The 25,704-nt window shown below is 36.3% G+C and overlaps 1 protein-coding gene across 1 annotated transcript in view; it reads right to left on the reverse strand.

The window, feature by feature from the left end:
- RXFP1 (relaxin family peptide receptor 1) overlaps positions 1-25,704 on the reverse strand; it is a 78,975-nt gene that overhangs the window by 13,794 nt on the left and 39,477 nt on the right. The window contains exons 3-10 of the mRNA XM_037125729.2: positions 25,378-25,476; positions 21,484-21,589; positions 16,909-16,980; positions 13,403-13,474; positions 9,914-9,985; positions 9,753-9,824; positions 9,094-9,168; positions 785-856 (exon numbers count right to left, since the gene is read on the reverse strand). Coding sequence (XP_036981624.2) covers positions 785-856; positions 9,094-9,168; positions 9,753-9,824; positions 9,914-9,985; positions 13,403-13,474; positions 16,909-16,980; positions 21,484-21,589; positions 25,378-25,476 — 640 coding nt within the window. The remainder of the gene's footprint in view (positions 1-784; positions 857-9,093; positions 9,169-9,752; positions 9,825-9,913; positions 9,986-13,402; positions 13,475-16,908; positions 16,981-21,483; positions 21,590-25,377; positions 25,477-25,704) is intronic.

The raw sequence follows: 25,704 nt of genomic DNA on the forward strand, positions 1-25,704 counted from the left end.
TGATACTTTTATTCAATTCAATTCAACTTTATATGTAAAGAAATAATGGTAAGGACATACTACACTGTTTTCATCACTCATTGTGAGTTGCAACCCACAGTTTGAAAAAAAAAAAAACACTGTCCTGGGAAAACAAACAGAAAAGTAGGCAGTTTAAATAAAATGAAAATGATATAAAATGTATTTTTATATTAAAGGAAGCTCCAGAATCCTTTACTTTCATGGAAGAGGCATGTGATTTTAAAATAGGCCAGAGAGGCATAAGGATACATTATACTCAATACTATTCTAAGCTTTATCCTGGTGTTCACAATTACACACTCAGGGGGTTGAATACTCTGTAGCTCTTTAAAAATTTTGATTGTAGTTATTTTGTGCCCACAGTCTTTGCAGTAATAATTTATAAGGAGCAAATCTTCTTATAGATTAAGACTTTAACTTAGTGTTTTTCTCAAAGTGAGGTCCAAGGACAGATTCTAGATGGTCTATGAGAATTTCTTTCCATTCAAATGGCTATTCTTTAAGTTTGAGAAAAACAGACCTCCAACATATACTGCCTTTGTGCTGATTTAGTTATAATGTGACTCTGTGGTTTTCTATGGTAAACCACAATTTGAACTTGAGTAATTTTGCCCCTGTGCTTCAGTTTCAAAAAACTTCAAGTTGAGAGTGAATATTTGCTGTAATTACCATGCACATTGATGCTAGCTTCTGTTTACATGAGTGATTCATTTTATTTGTAAAGAGATATACCATTACTTGAAAAGGATAAAACATTACTTACAAAACAGTTAAACTACTGCAGGACATAAAAGTCATATTTCTTAAATTGTGGATATGGTTGCCTTCCAAGTCCCTGAAACATAAAAATAAAAGATAATAAAGCTAAATTGTCATCATAGGCAGAAATAAATTGGCTGACAATTATTTGCTTTCTAATAAATTTTTTTCACATGCTACTTATTTTACAGAGATTCTTACATGTAGCCACTTATGTAATAGCTAAAATTACGTTTATATAGATTTAACTATTCTTTTTCTGTGTTAATAGAGTGGTTTGAGTCATTACATCTGTGTCACTTATTCATATGGGCACATACGTTATCCTGAGGACTGTGAAAAGAAGAAACCAAATTGAAAAATTTTGCCATGGTGAACACTACTTGACAGGGACTTGACATTGGACTGACTGCATTAAGCATCTGTCCAGCGTTACCGATGGCACTGCTCTGCGTGGTGGGACCCTGTTTGGCTGTGGCCTGCCGAAGCTGCTACTGCCAAAACAATACTTAGCTTTTCTCTGCCTCGTCTAGACACTTCCCAGAAAAGAATTTCAGTAGCCTTTTCCACTGTAACAACCTCATTTGCTTTATTATATCCCCACACAAGCCAGTCCACAGGGAGACCCAGAGGCTCTCCTTGGACAACCACTCCCAGTTTAAGAAACTGCATTAACCAGGGGACCCTAAATAATTCAGAATTTACTTATAAAAATTATGTATTTATCCTTACATGTTTAAAGTTCAGTCAACTTCAAAGCACTCTCCATGTGATGTGATGTACCTATAGAAACTTTTTTCCACTGCTCAAGACAATTTTTACAGTTGTCAATTTTGGTGTCTTTTAATGCTTCTGCCATTTTTTTTTTGTTTCACTCTACCATGTCAGCAAAATGCTTCCCTTTGAGGATTTTTATCACCCAGGAAAACAAAAAAAAGTTGTGTGGGGCAAGATTGAGTGAATAGGGAGGGTCAGGCATGGGGGTCATGCCTTTTTTTTTTTTGTCAAAACTGCATGGTGTGGGCAGGTGTGCTCCTAAGTCCCCATTCATGAAATGGGCAAATGTATTGAAAGAGCCTTAAAAAAATTCCCTGAAGCTGAATGCAGCCTCTCACAACAATGCCAGCTGGTACACTGTTACGGATGGGTTCCTAGAACACATGCCTAGTGGGAGAAGCCTGTACTACAAGGGGCCCAGCCTCCAGAACATAATTATGAGTTTTGGGGGTTCCCCTAGTAGATCCTCCTTGAACTCTCCTGCTATGTGACTGTCACCTACAGGAGTCTGGTCTGAGCAGCAAAATTTGTCAAAAAGTTTATGCTTTATCATTCTCTTCTAGTTATCATGAAGGTATTCTTGTATTGCCCCTCTTTTATGGTTAGGTTTATGGTGAAAGTTTGTAGAACAGAGTTAGCTGAGGTTAGGGATAGACTTTCAAAAGTAAATGCTGGTCCTTACATCTCCTCAGTGTATACCGACCCTTAGTTTAGTGGTCACCATATAACACAGAGCTGTAGGAACAACTGCAGCTCAAATATATGAGCTCAAGTGTGATGCGGCTACTAAAACCTGTAAGGGAAATACGGGGAACAGTAAAAGAAGGCCGACACTCCGCTGGTTAGGTTACATCTGAGACAGTCGGGTCTATTCTGGGCACTGCAGTGAGAAACAGACATTGACAAATCAAAGTATACCTGGAAGGTCTGGATGCAAGGGGTCTAGAGATCCACTCGGCTGGAGAAAAGGGTGTGTTTATAGCAGAGAGGAGCAAAACAAGAGAGATATGCTTGAAGGCAGGTCACAGAATACATCATGGGGTTTTTCTATGCTGCGTCAGGTTGCAAAATTAGACTTACTGGTTAAAGAACACAAAACATTTTAAGTTTAGGCCCACAATCCAGAGAAAAACTTCTCATACTTAACAGAGGCGATGCATCGTAACTCAAGGATTTTGTAGAAAGAATTTCTATGCTACACAGAATATTGTATTAAAACCTCAAATCTTGAGTCTAGAACATTCTTTTAAAGAAAATTTTCTATTATTCTATTAAATTGGAAACTAAGCCCTTGCTGTTTTCGGTCATTAGTTTTCGCCAAGGCTTTTGGCCGCTCACAGTGTACGTGAGCAACAGACTGCTCGTTTCCTTTTCCTATTTTACTGCTGCTACCACCAATCGACCACCAGGTGGCGATGTTCTCTTAAGCCTCACAAAATATCCTTAGTTATTTTTTCTTGCCAACTCCTTAATGAAACTTTTTCCCTATTAAGCTAGTGTTTATATTTGAGTTATTATTATATTTATTAACTAAAAAAATTAGTAGGAGATACACATAAAGGCATAAACTAGGGACTTTTGATTACATTGTTTTATTTAAGTTTATTTTAACCTCGAGTGGTAAGCTTGCTCTTTCTTCCTAAAATGAGAGGCGTTAGTCCTTGATGTACAGGGATCTGGTTTACAGCATACACAGTAGCTGAGATACCAGTCTGCTTCTTGCTTCCCAGCTCCCAGCTCTTAGAGAGCTGCGAAGGGCGTTTGTTTGTTTGTTTACTTCGTGTCTGGACCAATTTTCCAACTTGATGAGCCTCTGAACCTAACCATTTTCTTTTTCTCTTTATACATGGTAGAGCTGGCCAAAAACAAACATTTGGTTCTTAAACCTGTAGAAAAATGATAACAAAACAAAAACACCAAAATCTTGCCTGTTCCTTTCCAACTTTCTCTCTTATCCCCTAGTGGCATTCTAACCATGCAAACCTCCTTCACCTCCATTTTCTCCCAACATTTTAAACATTTCTGGCTTCTATTTCACAGAAAAAATTGAGGTGATCAAGGAGGGAAAAGCCCTTGACTTTCATCTACAGACTCACCTGTGAATGCACCTGGTCTCCTTCTAGTCTCAGATGACCTTTTTCCTGCTTTAGGGTAGGTAATCCCTCTATCTATTCCCTTAAGTTTGGTTTGTGTATGTGTATGTCCTAAAATATATGGTCAATTTTGGTGAATGTTCTTGGGGCATTCTTAGTTTGCAGTTTTATCTCTATCAGGGTTAGGTGCAGATACATATAACAGACCCAATTATAGCAACATAACTATATGAGGAATTTTTTTCAAGGGAAAAAAAAAACATTTAGAAGTAGGCAGTCAGGGCTAGTGTGGTAGTTTTACAAAGTTGTTAGAAGCTCAGATCTTTCACATTCACAATTCACATGTCCTAGTTTCATGGGCCAAGATAATGCTAAAGTTCAGCCACAATATCCCTTTGTTCTGGATAAGGAAGGGAAAGAAGGGTCTGCCTTTTCTTTCTAAGGAGATGTCCCAGAAGTACTTCTGCAATCTCACTAGTTAGTCCCATGGCTAGATCTAGATGTAGGGAAGTTTCGGAAGGTAGTGTTTTAGCAGGGCACATTGCAGTCCCAAATAAATCAGTTCTGTTATTGAGAAGGGACATCACAGTTTGACATACATCAATTAGGGTTAACTTATTAAATATGTTATTTAGTTCTCCATATCCCTTTATGGTTTTACTTGGACTAGTATTTCTTACTGCTTATGTAGCTATATTTTTCCTTTTGTTTTGGTTGTTGTGTGAATCTATTTGGGGTATATATACTCATAATGTAAGATCATTTATTACATTGTTGTATTAAAAATTGCAAACTATCACACTTAAGTATCCTTGTTAGTATAGGTTAATGCAATTGGCCAGAATTCTACTTAGATAAAAAATATGATGCCTGCATTATTTTTGGTTGCATCTATATGCATACTTTTGATCAGGCTCTTGGTTTTAATATTTCTTAATTACTTAGTTATAGTTGTATTTTTTAAGCTTTTAAAAAAATATATTTTTAGATTTTTAAAAATTTATTTATCTTTAGGGGGGAAGGGAAGGAGAGAGGGAGAGAAATATCAATGTATGGTTGCCTCTCATGAGTCTCCTTGCTGGGAACTGGCCCACAACCCAGGCATGTGCCCTGACTGGGAATCGAACTGCGATCCTCTGGTTCGCAGGCCCGCACTCAGTCCACTGAGCTACACCAGCCAGGGCTATAGTTGTATTTTCTTTTTGTTAATAGTAATAGGTTGGGTTTTGTTTTATGAGTCAATTAGAAAATCTTTTTTTCTTTTAATAGTTTAAGTTTAGATCACCCACATTTATTGATAATGTCTAATATATATGATCTTAGTCTACTATTTGAAAACATATGGTTTTACAGATTAAAAACATTCAACAAATGGTTTGATTAAAAAATTATTTCTTCTAATATTAAAAGATTTGCATATTTTATCAATTACCAGAATAATTAAAACTTTAGCCAATATACTATATTTTCTCATTGTTAGGGAGTAACAATTCTTACTAATTTCCTATTATAAAAATGATGGAATTAGTATATACTATCTTCCTTTATGTCCTTCTACCTCTCTTCCACCATATGATTTAGATAAATTATATGCTTTTAATTAATGTTCATCTTAGAAATGTGAAATATGCACACATTGGTAGATTTGTTGGTTTTAAGTGACATGTCTTGACTCCTAGGTATTTTTCTTCATAGTTCTATGGTTTCTACTTCATTGTGAAACTGCCTACTCATTTAAAATTATGATATCTTCTTGCTGAATTGACCCTTTTGTCATTATGTGATAACCCTCTTTATTCCTGGTGATAGTCCTTGTTCTGAAGTCTATTTTTTTCCAATATTTACCAACCCCCAACAGCTTTTTAAAAAACTAGTGTGACATTTCTGATCTTTATTTTACAGTATGTAATATCTCAATTTTCTCTTGTTGCTTTAAGGTTGTGTTTTGTTTTATTTTTTAATTTTTGACTTTCAGCATTTTGACTATAATTTATCTAGATTTTTTCCTACTGCTGCTTGGGTGTTCCTGAGATTCTGAGGTTTCTGGTTTGTTACATTATATTAATTTTGGAAAATTCTTGGCCATTATCTTTTCAAACATTACTTCTATTCTCCTTCTGTAACTTTGCACATTTTTCAAGTAATTTTACATCATTCTGCAACTTTTGGATTCTCTGTTCCATTTTTATTTTATTTTCTTTCCTCTTTTAGATTTAAACTGAAAGCTTTCTGTTGACCCACCTTCAAGGTCCTAGATTCTCTCCTCAGTTGTGCCCAGTCTGCTGCTATGCCTGAAGAAGTAATTATTTGATTCTCTCCCATCTCTTTGCAGACGTGTCCCAAGTGTTCATGGACATTGTCCACCTTCTTCACTATATCATTTAACTATTAGTTATACATATTTCCACTTCCCTGTTTGGAGGTTGTAACATAGGAACTAGCTCTGGGTCTGGTTCTGCTGATTGCTTTATAATTTGACGATGGACTTGTTTCTTGTTCATTTGGGTTGTCTCTGCATTGCTTCCCCCCTGCCCTAGAAGTCCCAACACAAGTGAGCTCTACCTACTGCTCTGTGGCAGCCCAAGTCCTGGCTGGGGACATTTTTCAGCCCCTTCCTTGGGGGGGGTGCTTTTGCTTCCACTTCTTCTTAGGAAGCAGTGGATCTATGCCTGCTCCCTGGCTGCAGGAGGATTTTTTTGTCCCTTGCCCAGTGGCTTCAGGCTTTTGATTCATAAAAGGAAAGTCTAGAGAAGAAGGTGAGGTTTTGTGCCTGTGTGCCACCAAGAGGGACTCTCTTTGATTTCTTTACCTGCTCCCAGATTCCCTGTGAGCTCGTGCAGACCAATGGAAAGCAGCCTGTTGGAAGTAGCTGACTCTTCTGAGTGTGGGGTTCCCAGTTATTCTAAAATGTTATACTAGCCCACACTTAGCCTTTATAAGTGTATTAAAATCTTAGCAGCTTTCTTTGTATGTGTTCTATAACTGCCAACTGTTCACTTGGTGCTCTGCTGAAGGTGGGACATTGTACATATGCCATCTCTCCTGGTCATTCCATAGAACTTGGATGGACTTCAAGAATTATGATTTTGTAGATTGTAAAGTTCTTTCTCATTGGTAGAGAGGGAGCAATATCATCTTGTGGGTTTTTATAGCCTAAGTACAATATTCTTAGAAAGGAATTGTGATATAATATCTGTATTACATATATAGAAGATATATATAGGAGTGGGCAAAAGTAGATTTACAGTTGTGAGTATGTGATACCCAGAATTTATTCTTGTATTATTTATTAATTATTGTATTATTTATCTGTATTATATCTGTAAAACTACTTTTGGCTTATTAAAGAAATATTTTCTCCATACTGTAATTCAATTTTGTTCTTGAAATTGAGACATGTTGATTGAAAATATAGTGCATTCATTTTCATTGCTTTGTGTGTATCATAATTTATTTTTCCATATCTTCCAGTACCTTGCTCCATGATATATCCTCATTGTTTTCTCTATTTTCAAATTCTTTTATTGATTGATCAATAGATTTATTGATTTATAGATTGATTGATTTTAAAGAGAGGAAGGGAGACAGAGAGAGAGAAATTGAGTTGTTGTTTCACCTACTTATGAACTTGTGCGTTCTTGCATGTAACCTGACTAGGGGTCAGACTTACAACCTTGACGTAATGGGATGATTCTCAGTTCAACTTAGCTATGTGGCCAGGGCTTCAAATTCTTTATATTAGCTTCTTCTACCCACATATAAACTTGCTCAGTCTTATCTCATACTAAAAGTTTACTTTATTCTCTGGATCTTCAGTTTACCTCTGGCTTTTACCCTTCTATTGATATACTTATTTACTACTTGTTTCTTACTTTTTAACTTTTTCTACTTTTATTGAAGTTTTTACAGTTTCTAAAATCGCTTTGAAGGAACTCAGTTAAAGGTTTTAATCTGTGTTCTGTCATATATTTTACAAGCATATTATCCTAGGGTATTACACTTTTTAATTTTATATGAATATTTTTTGGCTAGTACATCTATAAGACTTTCTAGTTCATACTTGCTAAATAAAAGCTCATGGGAAGGTAAAGATATTGTAATTATTTTTCAAAGAGATAAATACTTATAAAGCAAACATAATTTTTTAATTTTTTAAAAGCAAACATTATTATTACTGGCATTAAAACTGGGATAACAGTTACTATTAGGACTGCATATGGAATGAGTTGTTTTAAATAAATAAAACTTAAAGATGGTAATTTTAGTAATAAAATTTTTAAAAGTCCACTTCTTTAGCAATAAATCATAATTATTTTTATGTGAAATGTATATATGGCTGCCTTTTTAAAAACAAAGAGAAGGTTTATTATTATATGTGCATAATAGCTCCCACATTTGCTTCTGGTCTCAATGCATGCATTTTTAATTGCTAATTTACTTATGTAAATATTAATTTTGCTTTAAAACTAAGTTTGTATTACTGAGCATGAATAACTATGAGTGTACTCATCTGGACCAAAATTTAATTACAACAGAGGGTATATAACTTAATTTGCTATTTCCTTAATGACTTTGACTTGTCATCAGTGAGGACATTGTGCCAATACCAAACCAAGATGCTCTCTGCACTAAATAATGATTTCTGGGGTGTTTGCCTTCCCCCCAACAGTTCTAAACTAGTATGCTTTAAATCACTGTCTGGTTTTTATAGGGTTTCTCACTCCTGTTTTATTCTCAGGTTGATGGTTGTCCCTTCTGACAACAGTCAGTGTTTCTTACTCTAAGTTCCCCCACTACTTGCACCTGGCATTTTAAATCTACTGTGTGCTTTGAAATTTTGAGAATTTCCTGCACAATAAGAAACAGAGGGAGTTTTCATAGGACAGTGCATATGCCACTTACTGGTCAAATGTTTTAATAGTTATTTAGTTTATTTATTTCTTCATTTACCTGCTTATTAAATGTCAAATTTATAGGGTAATTGAATTCTGAATAGATGGCATGATACTTATTACCACAAGCAAAGCTATTCTGTAACAAATTCCATGGAACATACATATTCTATTCTGATTAGACTTCAGAAATGAATTGTAAGTATCATGTTCTCATTATGCAGAATTTAGGAACTTCAATCTTTTCATACCAAATTAATAGGTGAACAGGTCAAAGGGGGGATGTAGATGCTATATAGATACTATGACCTTCCTTCTGTCTTCTTTCTGCTTCCAAGTTTTTTTTTTTTTGAGATGTTTAATTTTGGTGAGAGTTTCGAGGAGTTAGTTTAGATAATGGGGATGTTTAATAACAAAATCATGCTAAAGTAATTTGAGAAAATGTAATATAATATTAACAACATATCATTTTACAAAACCTAATATCCAAAAGAACTGAGCAAAACTAGAGAAGTTAGTTGACTTCTATACAAAAAGATACAGCAACTTACAGCCAATTCAGTCTTTGCATGTGCTGACAAAGAGGTTTATCAGGCAAATGGGTGAGGACATTATTCATCAGTTCCCTGAAAAAGAAAAGAAATTTAAAAGGTCACATTTTCCTAGTTCTTTTTTTTAACCTAAGTCAAATATGGTATTATCACTATTCTTATGAAACCATGGAAATCTATTAATTATCTTGTCTATTTTTTTCTGTGGTGTATTTAAGTGCTTGTTAGTGATAAAATTTGACAAATATCTGTCATACGGAGGAAGCAGTAATACTAGTAACTGAACAGCTTACTTATTAGTAAGCTTGTGCCTTTCAATAGTGGGCAGAGAAAAGGAGGTGATTTTAAATGAATGATATTTAAAAAAATATCCTTAAAAATCTTACATAGGATAGTAATGGTATGCTTAAGAATATTTTAATAAAATATCGCCATGAGGCTGTATTCAGTTTTGATGGGTTGACATTGTAGAAGACAAAAAATCTTATGAAAAATCTTAGAACTACAAAATAGTCTCATACATTGTAATTAATAAATGATTTTTAGCTGAAAAGGCTTTTAGGGTTTTAACAATTCCAAATTGAATGCTGTTAAACTCAAAGCAGTAATTTTTATTCATGTCTTTTAATTAAAATATTTGCTTTAATTTTAGTACTTACAAGAGCATAAGAGAATTTAGTCCAGAAAATGTTAGTGGGGAAACTCGACTGAGCCGATTATCTTCAATTATCCTGCCAGTCCAAAGAAAAAAAAGGATTCACTTATATATATTTAGAACATAAAAATTAATACTATAAAATGCCCAATAAATTAAACATACAGCCATTCTAGTTTGTGGAGATCTTCAAAAACACCTGGCTTCAAGAAGGTTATTCTGTTATGACTAAGAAACCTGAAAAAGGAGAAATGACCACAATAAATGTGATATTCCTGATATCTTACAGTAAGGAAATGAAAAATAATAATCATCCACTTTAACTTTTCTTATACACTCATCTCATCATACTATTGTCCTTGCCTTTGGATCCCTAAAAGTTCTTTATCATTTATGTTTTTATGTCTTGTTTTTAATTCTCTCATAATCAGCCAATAAACCAATCAGTCATGTATTCATTCATCTGTTCATTTATTCATCAGATGGTTTTCGGCACCTACTCTATGGCACTATGTGAGGTATGCCACTTATTTCTTCGATGGGCTTGAGTCTAAAGGGAAGACAGCACACAAACAGGTTATTACAGCGAAGGGGGAAAAGATGGAAGTGCACGATGCGTGGCTGCTCTGACATTGCAGGGGAGAAAGCATCTGGCTTCCCTTGGGTGGGGACTGCAGAGCAGGAAGGAGCAAGGACACAGGGAGACTTCACTAAAGGAGGAACAACCAAGAAGCATCTTGGATGAAGACATGTCACTCACAAAGCACAGACTGTATAGGAGTTACTCCAGGCAGAGGAGATTGAGAAGGACAAGTTAAGGGATCAGAGCATAATTCAGGGTGGCCTTGCCATGGGCCCATGAGAAACAACAGCTGAACCTTGGAGGCAGCCAGAGGCGTCGGTTCTGGATAAAAGACATTGCATGCTTTGTTAAAGAGTTTGACTCCACCCTTCCTACTCAACCTCTCACTGTTTTACAGAGTAAACGCCTTCTCTTCATTGTTGATGTTCTCCTCTTGCCATGTTTGTTTCTAGCTCAATTTCTTTAGTGCAACGATCTACTAAATATATGTGTTTTCTTTGTGTTGATCTGAATATGTTGCCAGGCAGTGTGATTCCTAGCTCCGTTTCTTATTTATAGTGTGACCTTAAGCAAGCAGTGAACTTCTGAAAGGCTCTGTCTGTCCAACTCCAACATGGAGATACTATTGCTCTCTACTCTTTTTGGTTGTTGCAACATTTGAGGCAATGCATGGTATCAGCACTGGCAAGCCATATGTATTCAGTACAATATTATTTATTATTGTATAATAATACAATAATACTGTTGTACGACACTGTTTTTTGATTCACGCCTCCCACTTCAATTTCTTTCCTCTCCTTTTTCTTCTCTGCCTATGATTCATATACAAGTATTCAAATTTCACTTGCACTTATACATGGACCACACTGACTTTTTTTCTCCACTATGACAGATCTTAAATTGACATCTTGTAAAAGTTTCTCCTGTTGGGAATCTCCCTTTCCCTCACCAAGTTTGATTTTCCTTAGGGGTAGTAAGGAATAATGCCCCATATTAGAACCACTTCCTTCCCTCTCTTGCAAACCTGGGGCCTCAGGTGGGCCCAAGAGGAGGTAAAGAACAGCTTCTATACCTCCTTGGAATGCCACAGGGGGCTCCCTTAATGGCCAGTGGAAATCCCCCAGGTAAAGACATTTGATCTGCCCACGCACTTGGTGTTCATCTGTTTAGCCCAATCCTCTTTAGAGCCATTCTTCACTGCTCTGGACCCAAGATGGTTACTTCACTCACGGAATCCTAATAGCAGTATTGGTCTGAACTACACAGGTTTAGGACTTCACTTAGTAATGACTTCTATCATTCTCTGTTATTGGGTGTAGGTTGGTATTATCTCTCCACCTAAGACTAAGCTTCTGCAGAGCAAGAGGTTTGCCTCTCCCCAGTGAGCACGATGCTGTACCTGAACCCAGATGTGTGAGCCGCTGGGAGGAAGCTTGTCTGATTCACATTTCTATGCCTCCCCACCACGGTGTCTAGCCGAACTTGCACAGCATAAGGACTGATGAATATTTATGGATGAATGAAGAGCAGGGATCTAATGATTATCTATGAAAAATCAGAAGTCTGTGACATCTTTAGTACCAAACAATATTCCAGGTCTATGAAAATCAACCAGGGAAAGAGATGGAGGATAAATTAGTTTATTCTCCAGGTCTGTATCTCCACATTCATGAATACTAAACCAAGAAGATGCTGTTTAGTTAAATCTGGGACAGTCATAGTGGGGTTGGAGAGAAAGAGAGTGATGAGCCTGGTGAGAATGGGTCCAATATTGACTTTGGCTAATTTGTTTAGACACGGAAGAGCAGAGATGGGATGGAAGGGAAGAGAACATGGCTAATGTGATTACAGTGAATGCTTTGAGTCTCCAGTGACTTCTTTAACTTTGCTTGTAAAATGATGAGTGGCCTTCAGTCCCAAACTCTAGTAACTCAAGCGAGGAATCTGACTGGAAAGAGTTCCTTGAGTCTGGATAGAAAGCAAGGGGACAGAAATGCAAATGCAGGGAGTTGTTTATTCACGGGAGGATGTTAGGTTCAGCTACTGGGTAAAACACAATAAAATGAAATTTTGAGAAAGCCTATTTTTAACAGCTTTGCTGTTAACCATGAGATACAAGTTCACACCCATTAGGTTAGTGGTTATAAAAAAAACCCAACCCAAACACCAACAAACGCCCCTAAAAATCAAAACCATAATGTGTTGGAGGAATTGAAACCCTAGTGCTTTGCTGGTGGGAATGTCAATGATGCAGATGCTGTGGAAAATAGTGTGAAAGTTCCGCTGCTGGGTATGTATCCAAAAGAATGGAAAGCGAGGATTCAAACGGATATTCGTGTGCCCATGTTCACGGCAGCGTTATTCACAGTAGACAAAAAGTGGCAGCAACCCAAGTGTCTGCTGATGGATGAGTGAGTGGTGGTGATGGTTGCAAAACAATGTGAAAGTACTTAACGCCACTAAACTGTACCAGTTAAAATGGGTAAGGGGTACATTTTATGTTGTTATATTTATCACAATTTTAAAACAAAGCTTTACTCTTAACTTTCCTGTGATTAAAAAATATATTCATACAGGTAGGATTAGTAGAAAAAGAATAATTGGTGAAGTCTTTGGGTTTTCACCTTCATAAATTTTAATTATCATCAGGCTTGCTCAGTTTGATTAAGCTCATTCAATCATTATTGCTGTCACCATGACTAATGTAGGATGCACAAATAGTTTTTATTGTGTTCTAGGCATGGTGTGCCCCACTCTTCCAACAAATTTTTTGGTTTATTCCTCACAACAAGCCTGAGGTGAGTACTGTAGTAATTTGCATTTTACAATAGAGGGAACTGATGCTTGGAAAGAAAAATAAATTGCTCAGGTTCACACCCCTAAGTGGGCAGTGAAGTCAGGCCTTGAAAACCTGTGTGACTCGGGATCCCACGCTCTCAGCCACAGGGCTGCGCACCCCTTCAGCTCTCCGAGCTCCCCCTGGGCACTCCTGTGGGTGGGAGAGCTGGCACGGAGTGGGAGGGGTCAGGCTGAGGGACCACTGTGGAAGGGACAAACGGATGGGTACTTACAGTTTAGTAAGATTGTGCAGTCCTCTGAAAGCATAGGTGGATATGGATCTAATCTTATTGTTTTGCAGGCACCTGTGAAAATGATTATTAAAAGAAAATCATAATGAAACAGATTTTCAGTTTTTTAAAAATTTTAGTTATTTATCTTTAGAAGGGAAGGGAAGGAGAGAAACATCAATGTATGGTTGCTTCTGGTACGTGCCCTGCTAGGAACTGGTCCCTACTGGGAACTGGCCTGCAACCCAGGCATGTGCCCTGATGGGGAATCAAACCTCAATCCTTTGGTTCACAGGCCTGAGGTCAATCCACTGAGCTACACCAGCCAGGGCTCCAGACTTTCAGTTTTGCAAGATGGAGAGAGTTCTGTGGCTGGATGGAGGGGATGGTAACATGATGTTGTGAATGTACCTATTGCCTCAGAAGGTGCACTTAACAATGGTTTGGATGGTACATTTCGGTCACGTGTATTTTGCCACAATTAAATTTTTTTAAAGTTAAAATTGGTAGACATAATGAAGTGATTTTGTGAAGTTGGATATCATGTAACTTTGTTTTGCTATGAAATGCATGAGTGAATCCTGGCTGGTGTAGCTCAGTGGATTGAGTGTGGGCCTGCAAACCAAAGGATTGCGGTTCAATTCCCAGTCAGGGCACATGCCTGGGTTGCAGGCCTGGTCCCCAAGTAGGGGATACACAAGAGGCAACCATACACTCTCCTTTGCTCCTTCCCTTCCCCTCTAAAAATAAATAAATAAAATCTTTTAAAAAAGAAAATAAAAAATGCATGAGTGATTAGCCTAGTTTTTATTTAGAAGTGCTAGTTATAAAAATAAACAAGTAATGGCTAAAATTTAATATTAGAATTTCCCATGAATAAAACTTTAATGCACAGTTAGGCACTCACTAATAAAACAGGCCCAGAAGTCACGCTTCCTTTCTTTTTTAAGCATTTTTCTGCTAGAATTCTTACAACTTGTTGGTGTTTGACATGGTGCTGGAGCATGAAGCATGAGTATGTGACATTGTCACGGCCCCCAAACATATTTCATGTTAATCACAAAAATACCAAGCAAGCCATTTTTAATTTTGTTAATTTGACACAAAGTCTTGTCCCCCAAAATTGTTATAGAAACTTATGAGGCATCTACATGACAAGAAAAAACAAAAATAAAAAGAATCAGGTCTAGAAGAATATAAATTAGATACGACTACCAGGACAAGAACGCAGGCTTACATATTTAACTAAAGTCACGCTGGAAGTTTGGCCCCGCGGCAGTTGGAGGTCAAAGAAAATAGGCCCCAGGTGATGGGCAGTGACCAGGTAAGGGCTCCGAGTCTGATTTCTTGCTCTGCTTGCTGGTCACAATTATCCTTTAGGGTATTCTGAGTTTATACAGGAAAGGGAACCCCCTGAAAAACCAGAATTGTTCTCTGGAGGGCAGGCTTTGCCCAGTAGGTGAGTGTTCTAGAAACTCATCTGTGTCAGTGTACCAGCTGGCATTGTTGTGAGAGGCTGCATTTGGCTTTAGTAAATTTTTTTTGAAGACTATTTTAGAGCATGTGCCCATTTCATGATGGGTGATTTAGGAGCAAACCTGCCCATAGTGTGCTGAGGGTTCAGCAGTTTTTCTCCATTCCCCCTATTCACCCAGTCTCACCCCAGTGATGGTTTTTGTTTGTTTGTTTCCCTGGATGAAAAATGACCCTAAAAGGAAATGTTTTGCCAATGTGGAAGAGGCAAAACAAAAAATGGCAGAAGCACTAAAAGGCATCAAAATTGATGAATTCAAAAAATGTTTTGAGCAGTGGAAACAACATCTAGATAGGTGTATTACACCAAATAGAGAGGACTTTGAAGGTGACTGAAGTTTAAACATATAAGAATAAATACACAAATTTTAATAAATAAATTCTGTTTTATTGGGTCCCCCCTTGTATATATTTATTTTATAAATTTTAGGAACAATAAAGGAGAAACCAATATAAATGTACTCTCAGTTAATTAGAAATTTTGACTAAAAGAGATTCCCTATTTTTCCAACATGCAAGAAAACCTACCTTTGATTGTAAAGTATTATTACTAAATTTATTATGCATTCAGCAATTTCACAAAACGTATTGTGTCCCAATCACACAGTAGGTAATCCATCTTTCTCACTAATACGTAGAAAGACTTTAATATGTGTTTGTTTCTTTGCCTCTAAGTATTGTAATAAGCAGGCAATAGACTATTTCCTGGAGGTTGAGCCAAGTTATACATCTAATAACCAACTTTTAAAAATTTGGCTATTTTGATCTTAATTGGAACAGATTGGCTGTTCATAAATTAATGTTCACTATTTAAAAATCCTAAACTACCGTATTATATCGACTTGAGTTTTGGTATGTAAATTTGGAGTTCTCACTTTTTTCAAACCTGTGGACACAAGGTGGTGCTGCAAATCCGAAAAATTCCCTACATGACTGAAATCAGATACACAGAGTAAGGAAGAGTCATCTTGAAGTTTTTTTATCAGGCATAATTTTGGAAAGCTCTTTCCTGTTGGTTTATAAATGTCCAGACTAAAATTCTAAAATGTAATTTTTATTGCAATTTTTGTTTTCAAATATGAATACTTTTTGCTGATTACCTAGGCTTTAAGAACATTTCATTGAAATGGATTAATTTTGTTCTGATTCTGCTTTATTTCTATGTTATTTTAAAGAAGACTATACAGATACATCTTTACGTACCAGGTTTCTCTAGTGTAAAACCCAAACTATAAGCAATACAGGTATGAAAATGAAACTAGAAATTCTGAGATGATTTCTAGAGAGTATGATTTAGGCACCAAATATTTAAACCCAGTGGTTCAAGCATGTGACAATATGACTGAGTTACATGTTGATCTCCATAGCAGGTAAACATCGCCTGGGCCCTTATGGATTTTGAGAGTTCATACATCACCTGAAAGTCCACCTACACTAAGAAGAAAGTAGTGTGTCTGATACCACGGGAGGCCAAATGAAACACAGATGTGAAGGTGGAATGAAGTCCCTGAGCAACATGCTCAGTGGTTTCAAACCATGAGGATTTGCTATCTCAGGTCTAGACCGAGTTTGCAGACCAGCGGGAGAAATCTCTTCCCTGTCTAATCTTGACTGCAGGTCTGGTAGAAGTTCTTCACGTCTTTCTTTAAGATGTGTATTAAGGTGATTCACTGTGAAACACTGCTGAGAGAACAACCTCCTGATGGTCCTTGTTTTGGCAGAGTATGGCAGGAGGACTTACAGCACACACTTTCTAGTTTTTTGGGGGATGGGTATCTAAGATTTTTCTAGAATGGCTTCTAGAACTGCTTTTTAAAAAAGTTACCTGGTAGTCTACATCTAACAGGTAAGTATGTCCCCAAAGAGGAATTAGATTTAAGCAGTGGTACAGTGTTGGTGTCTACATAAGTGGGAAGAAATACATGCACCAAAACATGTTAGTTAATTTTAATACCAGGAATCAAATTTTTTCTTACAATCTCCAAAGATCATGGTACTTCTTGAAGCCATAAGGAGGAAGTTTTCTTATTAAGTTCTTCTGAAGTGACCTGAAATAAAGGTAAATTTTGAATTCTTACTTGAAGTTTTTTTCTTTATTTTTAAACTACAATAGGGGAAACTATAAACTTTATGTACTTAACATCAGCTTTCAGGAAACATTTTGTTCATGATGTTATGTTTATATGCATAGTATTCAAACTAGGTGTAACTGTTGATTTTGTATTCATTAAAGATATTCTCTTAAATTAGTTTACAGCGCTGACAAAAAACTTAAAAATAATAAAACAGAAAATAATCTTTAGTTATGTTCTTTTCTACATATATTTAACAACTATTAGAAAGCATCTCAGTTTTTCGAATGACAATAAAAATAGTGTTTCTGCTTAAAACACATTCAATAACATAACTTTATAGTCTTTAATATTTTATTGCCCAATTTCCACTATCTTTACTTCCTTTTTAAATTAGTTATAAAGGAAACTATCAAATGGGACAAAGAATTAAATCATCTTTACTCACTGAATAATATATTTTAATCTAATAAATTATATAGAAAGATTTTGTTTTATACTACAATTTGAAAAGCAGCTTGACACAGACCAGGTCCACTTAATTGTGTTTGAACTGAACAGTACTTAAGCCTTTAATTTTTTTAAAAGTGTAATATAGTAGTAACAAAATAAAACAAGCAAAAAAATCCTGAAATTTTTGCAGCTGGGACCCCTTGCATGAATCATACATACATAATATTTCCATGTCAACCTCTTCCTTTAAATGTAAAAGAATGGATTTGGACTAGATTACCTCTCATTATATAGTGCTATTACTATTAGTAACATTATATAAGATGACGGGACAGGTGCTCATTGATAAGCTGTCTGGAGGTTGACCACTGTGGGACAGACACTTGGAACACAAGGTAGACATGAAGGACTCAAGTTAAGACACTGCAATGAAGCCCTGACTGGTGTAGCTCAGTGGACTGAGCATGGGCTGTGAACCAAAGTGTCGCTGGTTCAATTCTCAGTCAGGGCACATGCCTGGCTTGTAGGCCAAGTCCCCACTTGGGGGAATACAAGAGGCAACCACAGATTGATGTTTCTCTCCTTCCTTTCCTCTCTCTCTAAATATAAATAAAAATAAAATCTTAAAGAAAAAGGGTATTAAAAAAAGACGGTGCAATACAATAGGTGCTAACAACGTTGTGAGTTTGTTTTGGACCGGTGTTGCTTAAACTTGGTAGTGAATGCTTCTTAAAGAAAAACAGTTTCTCAGTCTCCCTAGAACACAGTTCTGGAATCTGATCTGAGAAACACTGTCTAGATTCTAGAAGACCATGCATTCTCCATGTGGGTATTAATGTTCGAAGGGAGTACGAATTGGTTTTTAGGGAATAAAAAAAAAGTTTGACTTTTTTTAGTGGATAAAAAACAGGTGTACATAAACAGAAATCTAGTATATATGTAGTATTAAAATTTTACAGAGGGAACACATAGGAAAATTGCTTTAAAAGCCTTTGAGGGGGACAGTATTTGAGAAAAATGTTACACACTGTTCCAGATGAATAATTTTTTTAAATGAATAAATACTAAAAGCTGATCAAATCACTCTTAGCTGCTGGCGGAACAGGTTAGGACCCCAATCTCAATATTACAAGAAGGACGTACGATACACCTGAAGGAGACACGGTGAGACCCTGTGAGAGACCCCGAGAGGGGGAGGTTGACTGCACCCGAGTGCGACAGTCACGGTAGGGGAGGAAGGACCATTTACGGTCCCTTCAGTAATGTTGCTTAGACAGTTGAGGTTGTACTAATTGTGCCTATGATTTATAGGCTTATCTCCAAATGATGCCAAGTATTTTCACGAATCTCTCTCTCTATATTCACAGTGCCCCGTGAGACAGAAACAGGTAGGTGTTATTACTGACACGTAATAGAACAAACGAAAATACTTTTTAATATACTAGATTCTTGAATTAAAAAAAATTTAGTATTCCACGTTTGAGAAGAATCACACAAAGTGAAGTGTGTGAGGGACTGCTGGTTTTATTATTATTGTCAAAGTTAGCTCTAGTTTTTATAAAGGAAGCTCTTATCATTGGGTTATGTAGTTTTAATGATTCCATTCCAGAACCTTCAAGTCGACGTTCACACAAAGTTAATGTTTAGCAAGTTAGAACAATGTGTAGATAACCATATTCATCTGTTGTCTCTTTTGTTCATTAGCATTTACGTGAAACATCTTCAAAAAAATTCCAACTTCAATGAGTATTATTTGGATTTTCGGCTTCTTTAATGCTACTTTTATATAATTCAGTCCACGTCTGACATTTCCCTATAATAGGTCCAACTCAAAACATGGAGTGAGGCCCGTAATAAAATTTGATATTTACTCTTCTAATGTATTTGCTCTAAAGCCTCGAGCCCCTTTTCTCTGTGGAATTGAACAAACACTGGGATAAGATATGATGCTGAATCACTCTCTGCAGAGAAAAGTAGAAATGAACTACTTGAATCAAGCTGCCCAACCCAACATGCAAGAAAATACTATTCTTTTAAAACACAAAATAAAATAAAATGGCACAGACCTAAACTCCTGGGCTTCTTTCTCATCTCCAAATTCCTGTTGGGAATTTCCACTGAGTGACCTGTTCAGCTCACATTGAAAGAAGCATCTAAATCTGGAGTCCTAATCTTCCCCATTTACTGTCACTGGTCTCCCCCTTCTCAGAGCACTTGAGTAGTCAGAATGGCAACCTGGTGGTCATCTTGGACCCTTCCTTCTCCACGTCTTTCTATGGCCTATCACTCATGACCCCGTTTTTTTCCTTACACCAAAAACTGGTGGCTAACATGTCTGCACATATCTCTTTATGTGTATGTATATGACTGGATATATGGATGTATGTATGTATGGAGCCATAAGAGTGTTTTTGCTTAATTGAATCAAATGCCTTTAAGTAAAACATGCACTTTCTAGTCAGTCATTGGCTTATCCTCCCACATTCCCTAGCTCTCTTCTGTTTCTCTTTACAAAGGTTAGTCAAAGTGTTTAAGAATAAAATCAAATTTTATTCGCTGAAAAATAAAAAATGAGACTGGTGGCATCAAGTTGTTTTTTGGTTTGGGTTTTCTAGTAATTTAAAATAAAAAGTATGGGTAATAATTTTTTTCTTTGACAATAGAATAAAATCATACATTTTTATACCCAGCAGTTTGAGCCAGAATTTCCGAGTGTGTCCAACCTGTGGCCTGTGGGCGGCATGTAGCCCAGGATGGCTGTGAATGTGGCCCAATACAAAATTGTAAATTTACTTAAAATATTAGGAGATGTTTCTGTGATTACATGTCACAATATATTTAATGTGTGGCCCAAGACAACTCTTCTTCTTCCAGTGTGGCCCAGAGACGGCAAAAGTTTGGACGCCCCTGAATGGCAACTTTCCGTAGGACCTCAGATTATTTTTTGGAGGGATTGTTATTACTTTTTTCTAGTACATCTAATTACTATAAAAAAAGCTTTGTCAAATGGAAGATAGGATAGAATTATTCTTAGTTTCGGTGGGAATGTTGCCTTCTTTGGCAAAACTCTATGGCTAATGCTGTCTGATGCTCTCTGCTCAGTATCAACTTGGATAAACTTTCCAGGAGACTGTCAGTGCCGGAAACTCCCCAGATTCTATCGATCACAAGGCACCACTCTCCCTGCAGCTACTCCCCATCCCTGATATACACCAACCATATGAGTTTCTGGGTTATGTGAAAAGGCAGGGCTTGCCAACATTTATATATTTAAGAATTACTTCTATTTTGTCCTCATATACCCAAAAGTTAGAGCCAAAAGTCACTAAAGTATCAGGATGAAAACAAGGAACCTCAGGAAAAATATTAGAGTAAAATATCAATTTTTCACTGATTTCCTTTGCAAGTTTCAGTCCAATGTATTTATTTGTGTTGCTGAAGTTTGTTGAATTCAAATTAGTATGGGATCAACAAACTGCTAATTATGAGGATTTTTTTACATATATAAGTTTGAGTTACTTAGTTAAGAAAACAATATCAGCATCTCCAAGTCAAATGTGATGCAGAATAGTTAGATTTTAAATGTGAAATTATGGGAATTGTTTATCCAATTTATTTCACTTGGTTTTATTTTTATTTATACATAAGAGTGTATTAAAATTATTTTCAATAAAGTCTAAAAGATCTCTTTCAATATGTGTCAAGTAAAAACTCAATAAAATATGAAAGCTTTATATAATAGTTTAATTGACAGCTTTTTAGTAGCTCATACAACTGATGGCATCTTTTGTTTAGATGAAATATGTTGATACTACTTCATAGTATTGTTATGAGGGACTAAATAAGAATATATGGAATACTTTAGAATGGGGAAGCATTTAATAAATGCAAAAGAAATATCATAATCCACCATGGAACTGTGACATAATCTTTGAATAAAATGCATTATTAATAATGACAAAGCCTTCATTATGTTTTACACATGTTGTTCTGGCTGTCAAGACAAAGCCATTCTTTTCTACTTACATTGAAGTCACATTTGAAGACACTGATGGAATAGCTCGTATTTTGGTCTCATCACAGTCAAGCTCTAAACCTTGGCACACACATTGCGTGGGCACAGAACCGACCACTAAAGGAAGAAGAGGTGGTAGGGCATGAGGACAGTGAGGGACCAGGAAGAGGAGGGTAACAAAAAGAAAGAAATAAAAGGCTGTGAAAATTATTTAGTACAAAAGTATATCCGGTCTCATCTAAGCTATTTGGGCAGTGCTTTAAATTAAGGCTCTAAAGTTTGCTTTTAATTTACCATTAAAGTGGTGCTAAACATTAAGATATGAAAACATACAGGTTTAAATAGCAGACTGCAATTACCCAGCTATTGCAAATGAATGAATGAAGTCATTTGCTCTTACTCACCTTGGGGGAGACGCTGTGTGTGAGGGAACGTGATGGGCTTTGATGTCCATATTGAAGCGCTACTTAAAAATAAAGTATTTACTGATAGCATAATGAAACCTTTAATGGAGAACTAAATCATTTTTAACTATGATAAAAGGGGAGAACTAAACACTGAGCCATAGTGCTAGTAGATTTTTTTTTTCTGAAAAATTCAGGAGTTTTTCCCAAAGAATTTTTAAGTGATCTTTTGGCTTCTGTAACAATGTAAGATGTCTAAAACTTTATGGGAGTGAACTCTTTTTTTTTTACATAAAGCTAGATTATTCTCATTAATGGGTGTGGAAAGTGGGAGGACGGGATGTATGCCTTTGGCCATTATGTGGGGCTAGATGCTAGAGTGATAGTCTTAAAGATGTGATCCTTTATTTCTACAGTCGATGAGAGACTTGCAATGATGTGTTTATACAGCTAAACAGTAAAGTGGGATTAGTATTAGGCATAATAAATATAGTCTGATTCCTACCTGGATGAGGAATAAACGATTACTGAGGGCAGGTGGGAGTGCTCTCCCTCCACATTTACTTTGAAGCCCTGAACTGCACAGCAGAGATGACAGACCCAGGTAGCTACAGAGAACAGGCAAAGCAGGTATAGCTGTGTCCGGATGTCCCAGTGGGACAGCTTCCTTCTCATTGTTGCCATATTAGGAAAGGACCATGTATAGCTAAGTCACCTAACTTCCCCAAAGACTCCAGAAATGCAATTTTTAAATATAATTACCTATTTTAAAAATGACAAAAGCTAACAACATTTAAAAAGATCATAGGGCAAACAAATCTTCTTATGGGACTTTTCCTGCTTGCAGGATTCCAATTTTGACTTTTACAGTAAAGCTTCCAGAGCATAGAAATGTGTCTTCCTGGCAAAGCAGAGATGCCTGTGACAAGGCTGGTGGATGACCGCTCATGAGCGCAACTGACTACATCTCCTGGAATAGTAATGTCTCTCCTTTGCTCACATACGGGGCAACAGGTGTTCGTCCTCTTCTTCCAAAGAACTCTGCAGACATCTTTACAAGATCACGAGAGATCAAGATAGTAACTTAGGTTTTGCATTTTTTGTAAACAGAGTCTCCGCCAAGAACTTTTAAACAGTTTTATAGCGGTAAGTCTTCCTTTTGGTTATGGGCCTCTGAAAACTGATTCTGTCTCTCTACACAAGAGCCATTCTAATGTGAGTGTGTTTATGTCGTGTGGAAGGAATGGGCAGGGTTTGACAGGAAGGTGGAGGTCCTGAGAGTGAGTGAGAAAGGCAGTGAGACTACTTTTCATTCCAGTGTGTTTTCCTATTTACAGAAGGTGAGTTAAGGTAATCCATACATGCTGATTACAGGGTTAGCTATAACAGGGGCAAAAAACCACCTAAATATCCAACAACAAAAGAACAATTAAACAAATTCTGTCAACTTAAAAATATGTTATAGTGTATTTTTTAAAGGTTTGTAATAATAATATATTATGTTCATAATAATATAAGCATAGTGTATACTTTAGATTACACTAACATGCTAATGAAAATATGATAAAATGGTCTGTACAGGAAATTTTAACTATGTTAAGATGAAAAAGGATGAGTAATGCACCAGCTGCTAGTTAATAAATTATGGTTGAGTACAGAATTTTCAAATCTCTGTACTTTCCAATTCCTCCAGTTTAAACTTTATTAACATATTAGTTATTTGTTAATATGTTATTGGTAAGTAATGCATTTTCCATAACACTGATCTTAAGAGGTCACTTTATAAATGTGATGCCCTCACATTCCTTCATTCAGGCAAAAAATGATTATGGTCATCCTCAGTTTAATTTCCAATAAATCCTTACAATAATAATCGGATTCAGATAAGGTGGCACAATAGGAACCTTAATTCAAGTATCACTCCCAAATTGTATACTACACTTTCTATACCATTTTATATTGCTTTTGAGTTTCAAAACATATTTAATTATTACCAGCTTTCCTTGAATTTTCTTTTAAAAAACTAGTTAAAAATTATAGATTTGTTCTTTACTAACTACTGATACAAATTACCTCTGTATTTTTGATACATCATTTATTGTGTGGCTCCATTCCTGTTGTCCAATTATTCTTGTGACAAAGTTCTCTCAGAGTTCAGGATCAGGCAAAAATTTATTTCTCTTGCTTAATGATCTGCTTTCCTCCCATTTGTTTGTTTTCACTTTACAAACCAGACTCTGAAAGTTACCTAGTTCGCTTGCCACCCCTCTCTTTGACCTACTGACCACAAAATTCAGAACTAAGCTTTAGATGCAGCTACTGAAGTTTTTTTCAGTGAAGATTTCCTTATTTTTCTTTGCCACTTTCTTTCCCATTCACCGTGGAGTTTTGGTCTTTTATGTTATATTAATGGCTTGAGTTAGTATTAGCCATATTTTTATTGTGAACTGCCTAAAATCCTTTTGGGAATTAGGTGAGATACAAAAAGATTCTACTAAAATTTAAGAAAGGAAAAGTATACGCAAAAAAGCAAAAAGAACAACTATGTTTTGAGATGATGTTGCCTAATCTGTTGACTTTTTTCATTATATTAGCAGTTAAATTATACCTGTGAATTTTTTTCTTTCCCTACAGCTTTTTAGCTTTTCAACAATCAAGTAACTTGCTCTTGACATTCGGGGAAACCACGTGAGCCCGAGACAGATTGCTGAGTGACCTAGGAGACTTGCCGGAAGAACGTGCAACCCCTTAAACTGGGGATTGTTAGTAGTTTTTATTAATCTCATCTGAGCAGTAAAGACAAAAATATTGAAAATAAAAACAAAAGCTGCAATTTATAATTTGTGGTAGAACATAAGGGAAACAATGTAGACTAAAGGATTCCCCCACCTCCACCCTTGCTTTTTAACTGAGGCTTGAAAAGCTAGGATCAAAATTATTGCATAATTCCAAGGTGCCAATTTAAATTTGCCCAATTTATTAGAATACACTACATTTATTTAAAAGATATTCCTGATCTAACATATTACTGAATTAATCCTCAAAGTTGTATCTCCCTTACTCCTCCAGTGTTTTTGCAAGTTCTTGCTATACCACTAAACATAGCAGGTTATAATTAATGTCTTTTTATTGAAGCTCTAAAATACAGTTTCGACCTCAGGAGATTTTTCACTTACACGCATTAAAATCCAAACAACTTGTACGCCCTTTTGTTTTCACTGTTTCCTTTACATCAGAGTTTATAGGGATTGTAAAACGGGGACATATAAAATGGCAACTTGACTGACAGGGTTTTTGTTTACAACAATACTTCGCACGATTGATTACTTTTACACGTAGGATCCCTGAGCTATTTTCAGATAAGATTCTCAAATTAAGACTGCATGTCTAATGGAGTTTGTAGTAGGAAAACTATAACTTTTTAATGTTGGATTCAAGTTTTAAGACATGGTGTCTTCTTATGAACTCATGGGAAAGGAGAAAACCGCCCTGATTACTTACGGCATTTTGGTGTTTCTAAGTGAAAGAGACGTGGAAAAGCTGTTCTGTTGTAAATGCCATAGCGTTTCCCAAATAGCAAAGGCCATCCATTGTCATCTCCTAAAATAAAAACCGGAGAGCAGAAAAGTTCAGGAAACCAGAAATATTCTGGTGTCTTGGGAAAAATGGGTTCTCACTTTAAAATAAGCGAGAGATTCTGTTGTCTGACAGCTGTCACAGTGGAGGAGGAAGGTGAGGACTGGATGAAAGAGGGTGAAGGGATCAGCCAAAGAACATACATGCATAAGCCATAGACAGAGACAACAGGGGGGTGATGGCCAGAGAGAA

The sequence above is a fragment of the Artibeus jamaicensis genome, unplaced genomic scaffold (assembly GCF_021234435.1).
Source record: "Artibeus jamaicensis isolate MK-2021 breed Jamaican fruit bat unplaced genomic scaffold, CSHL_Jam_final scaffold_537, whole genome shotgun sequence".
In the NCBI taxonomy this organism is placed as follows: domain Eukaryota; kingdom Metazoa; phylum Chordata; class Mammalia; order Chiroptera; family Phyllostomidae; genus Artibeus; species Artibeus jamaicensis.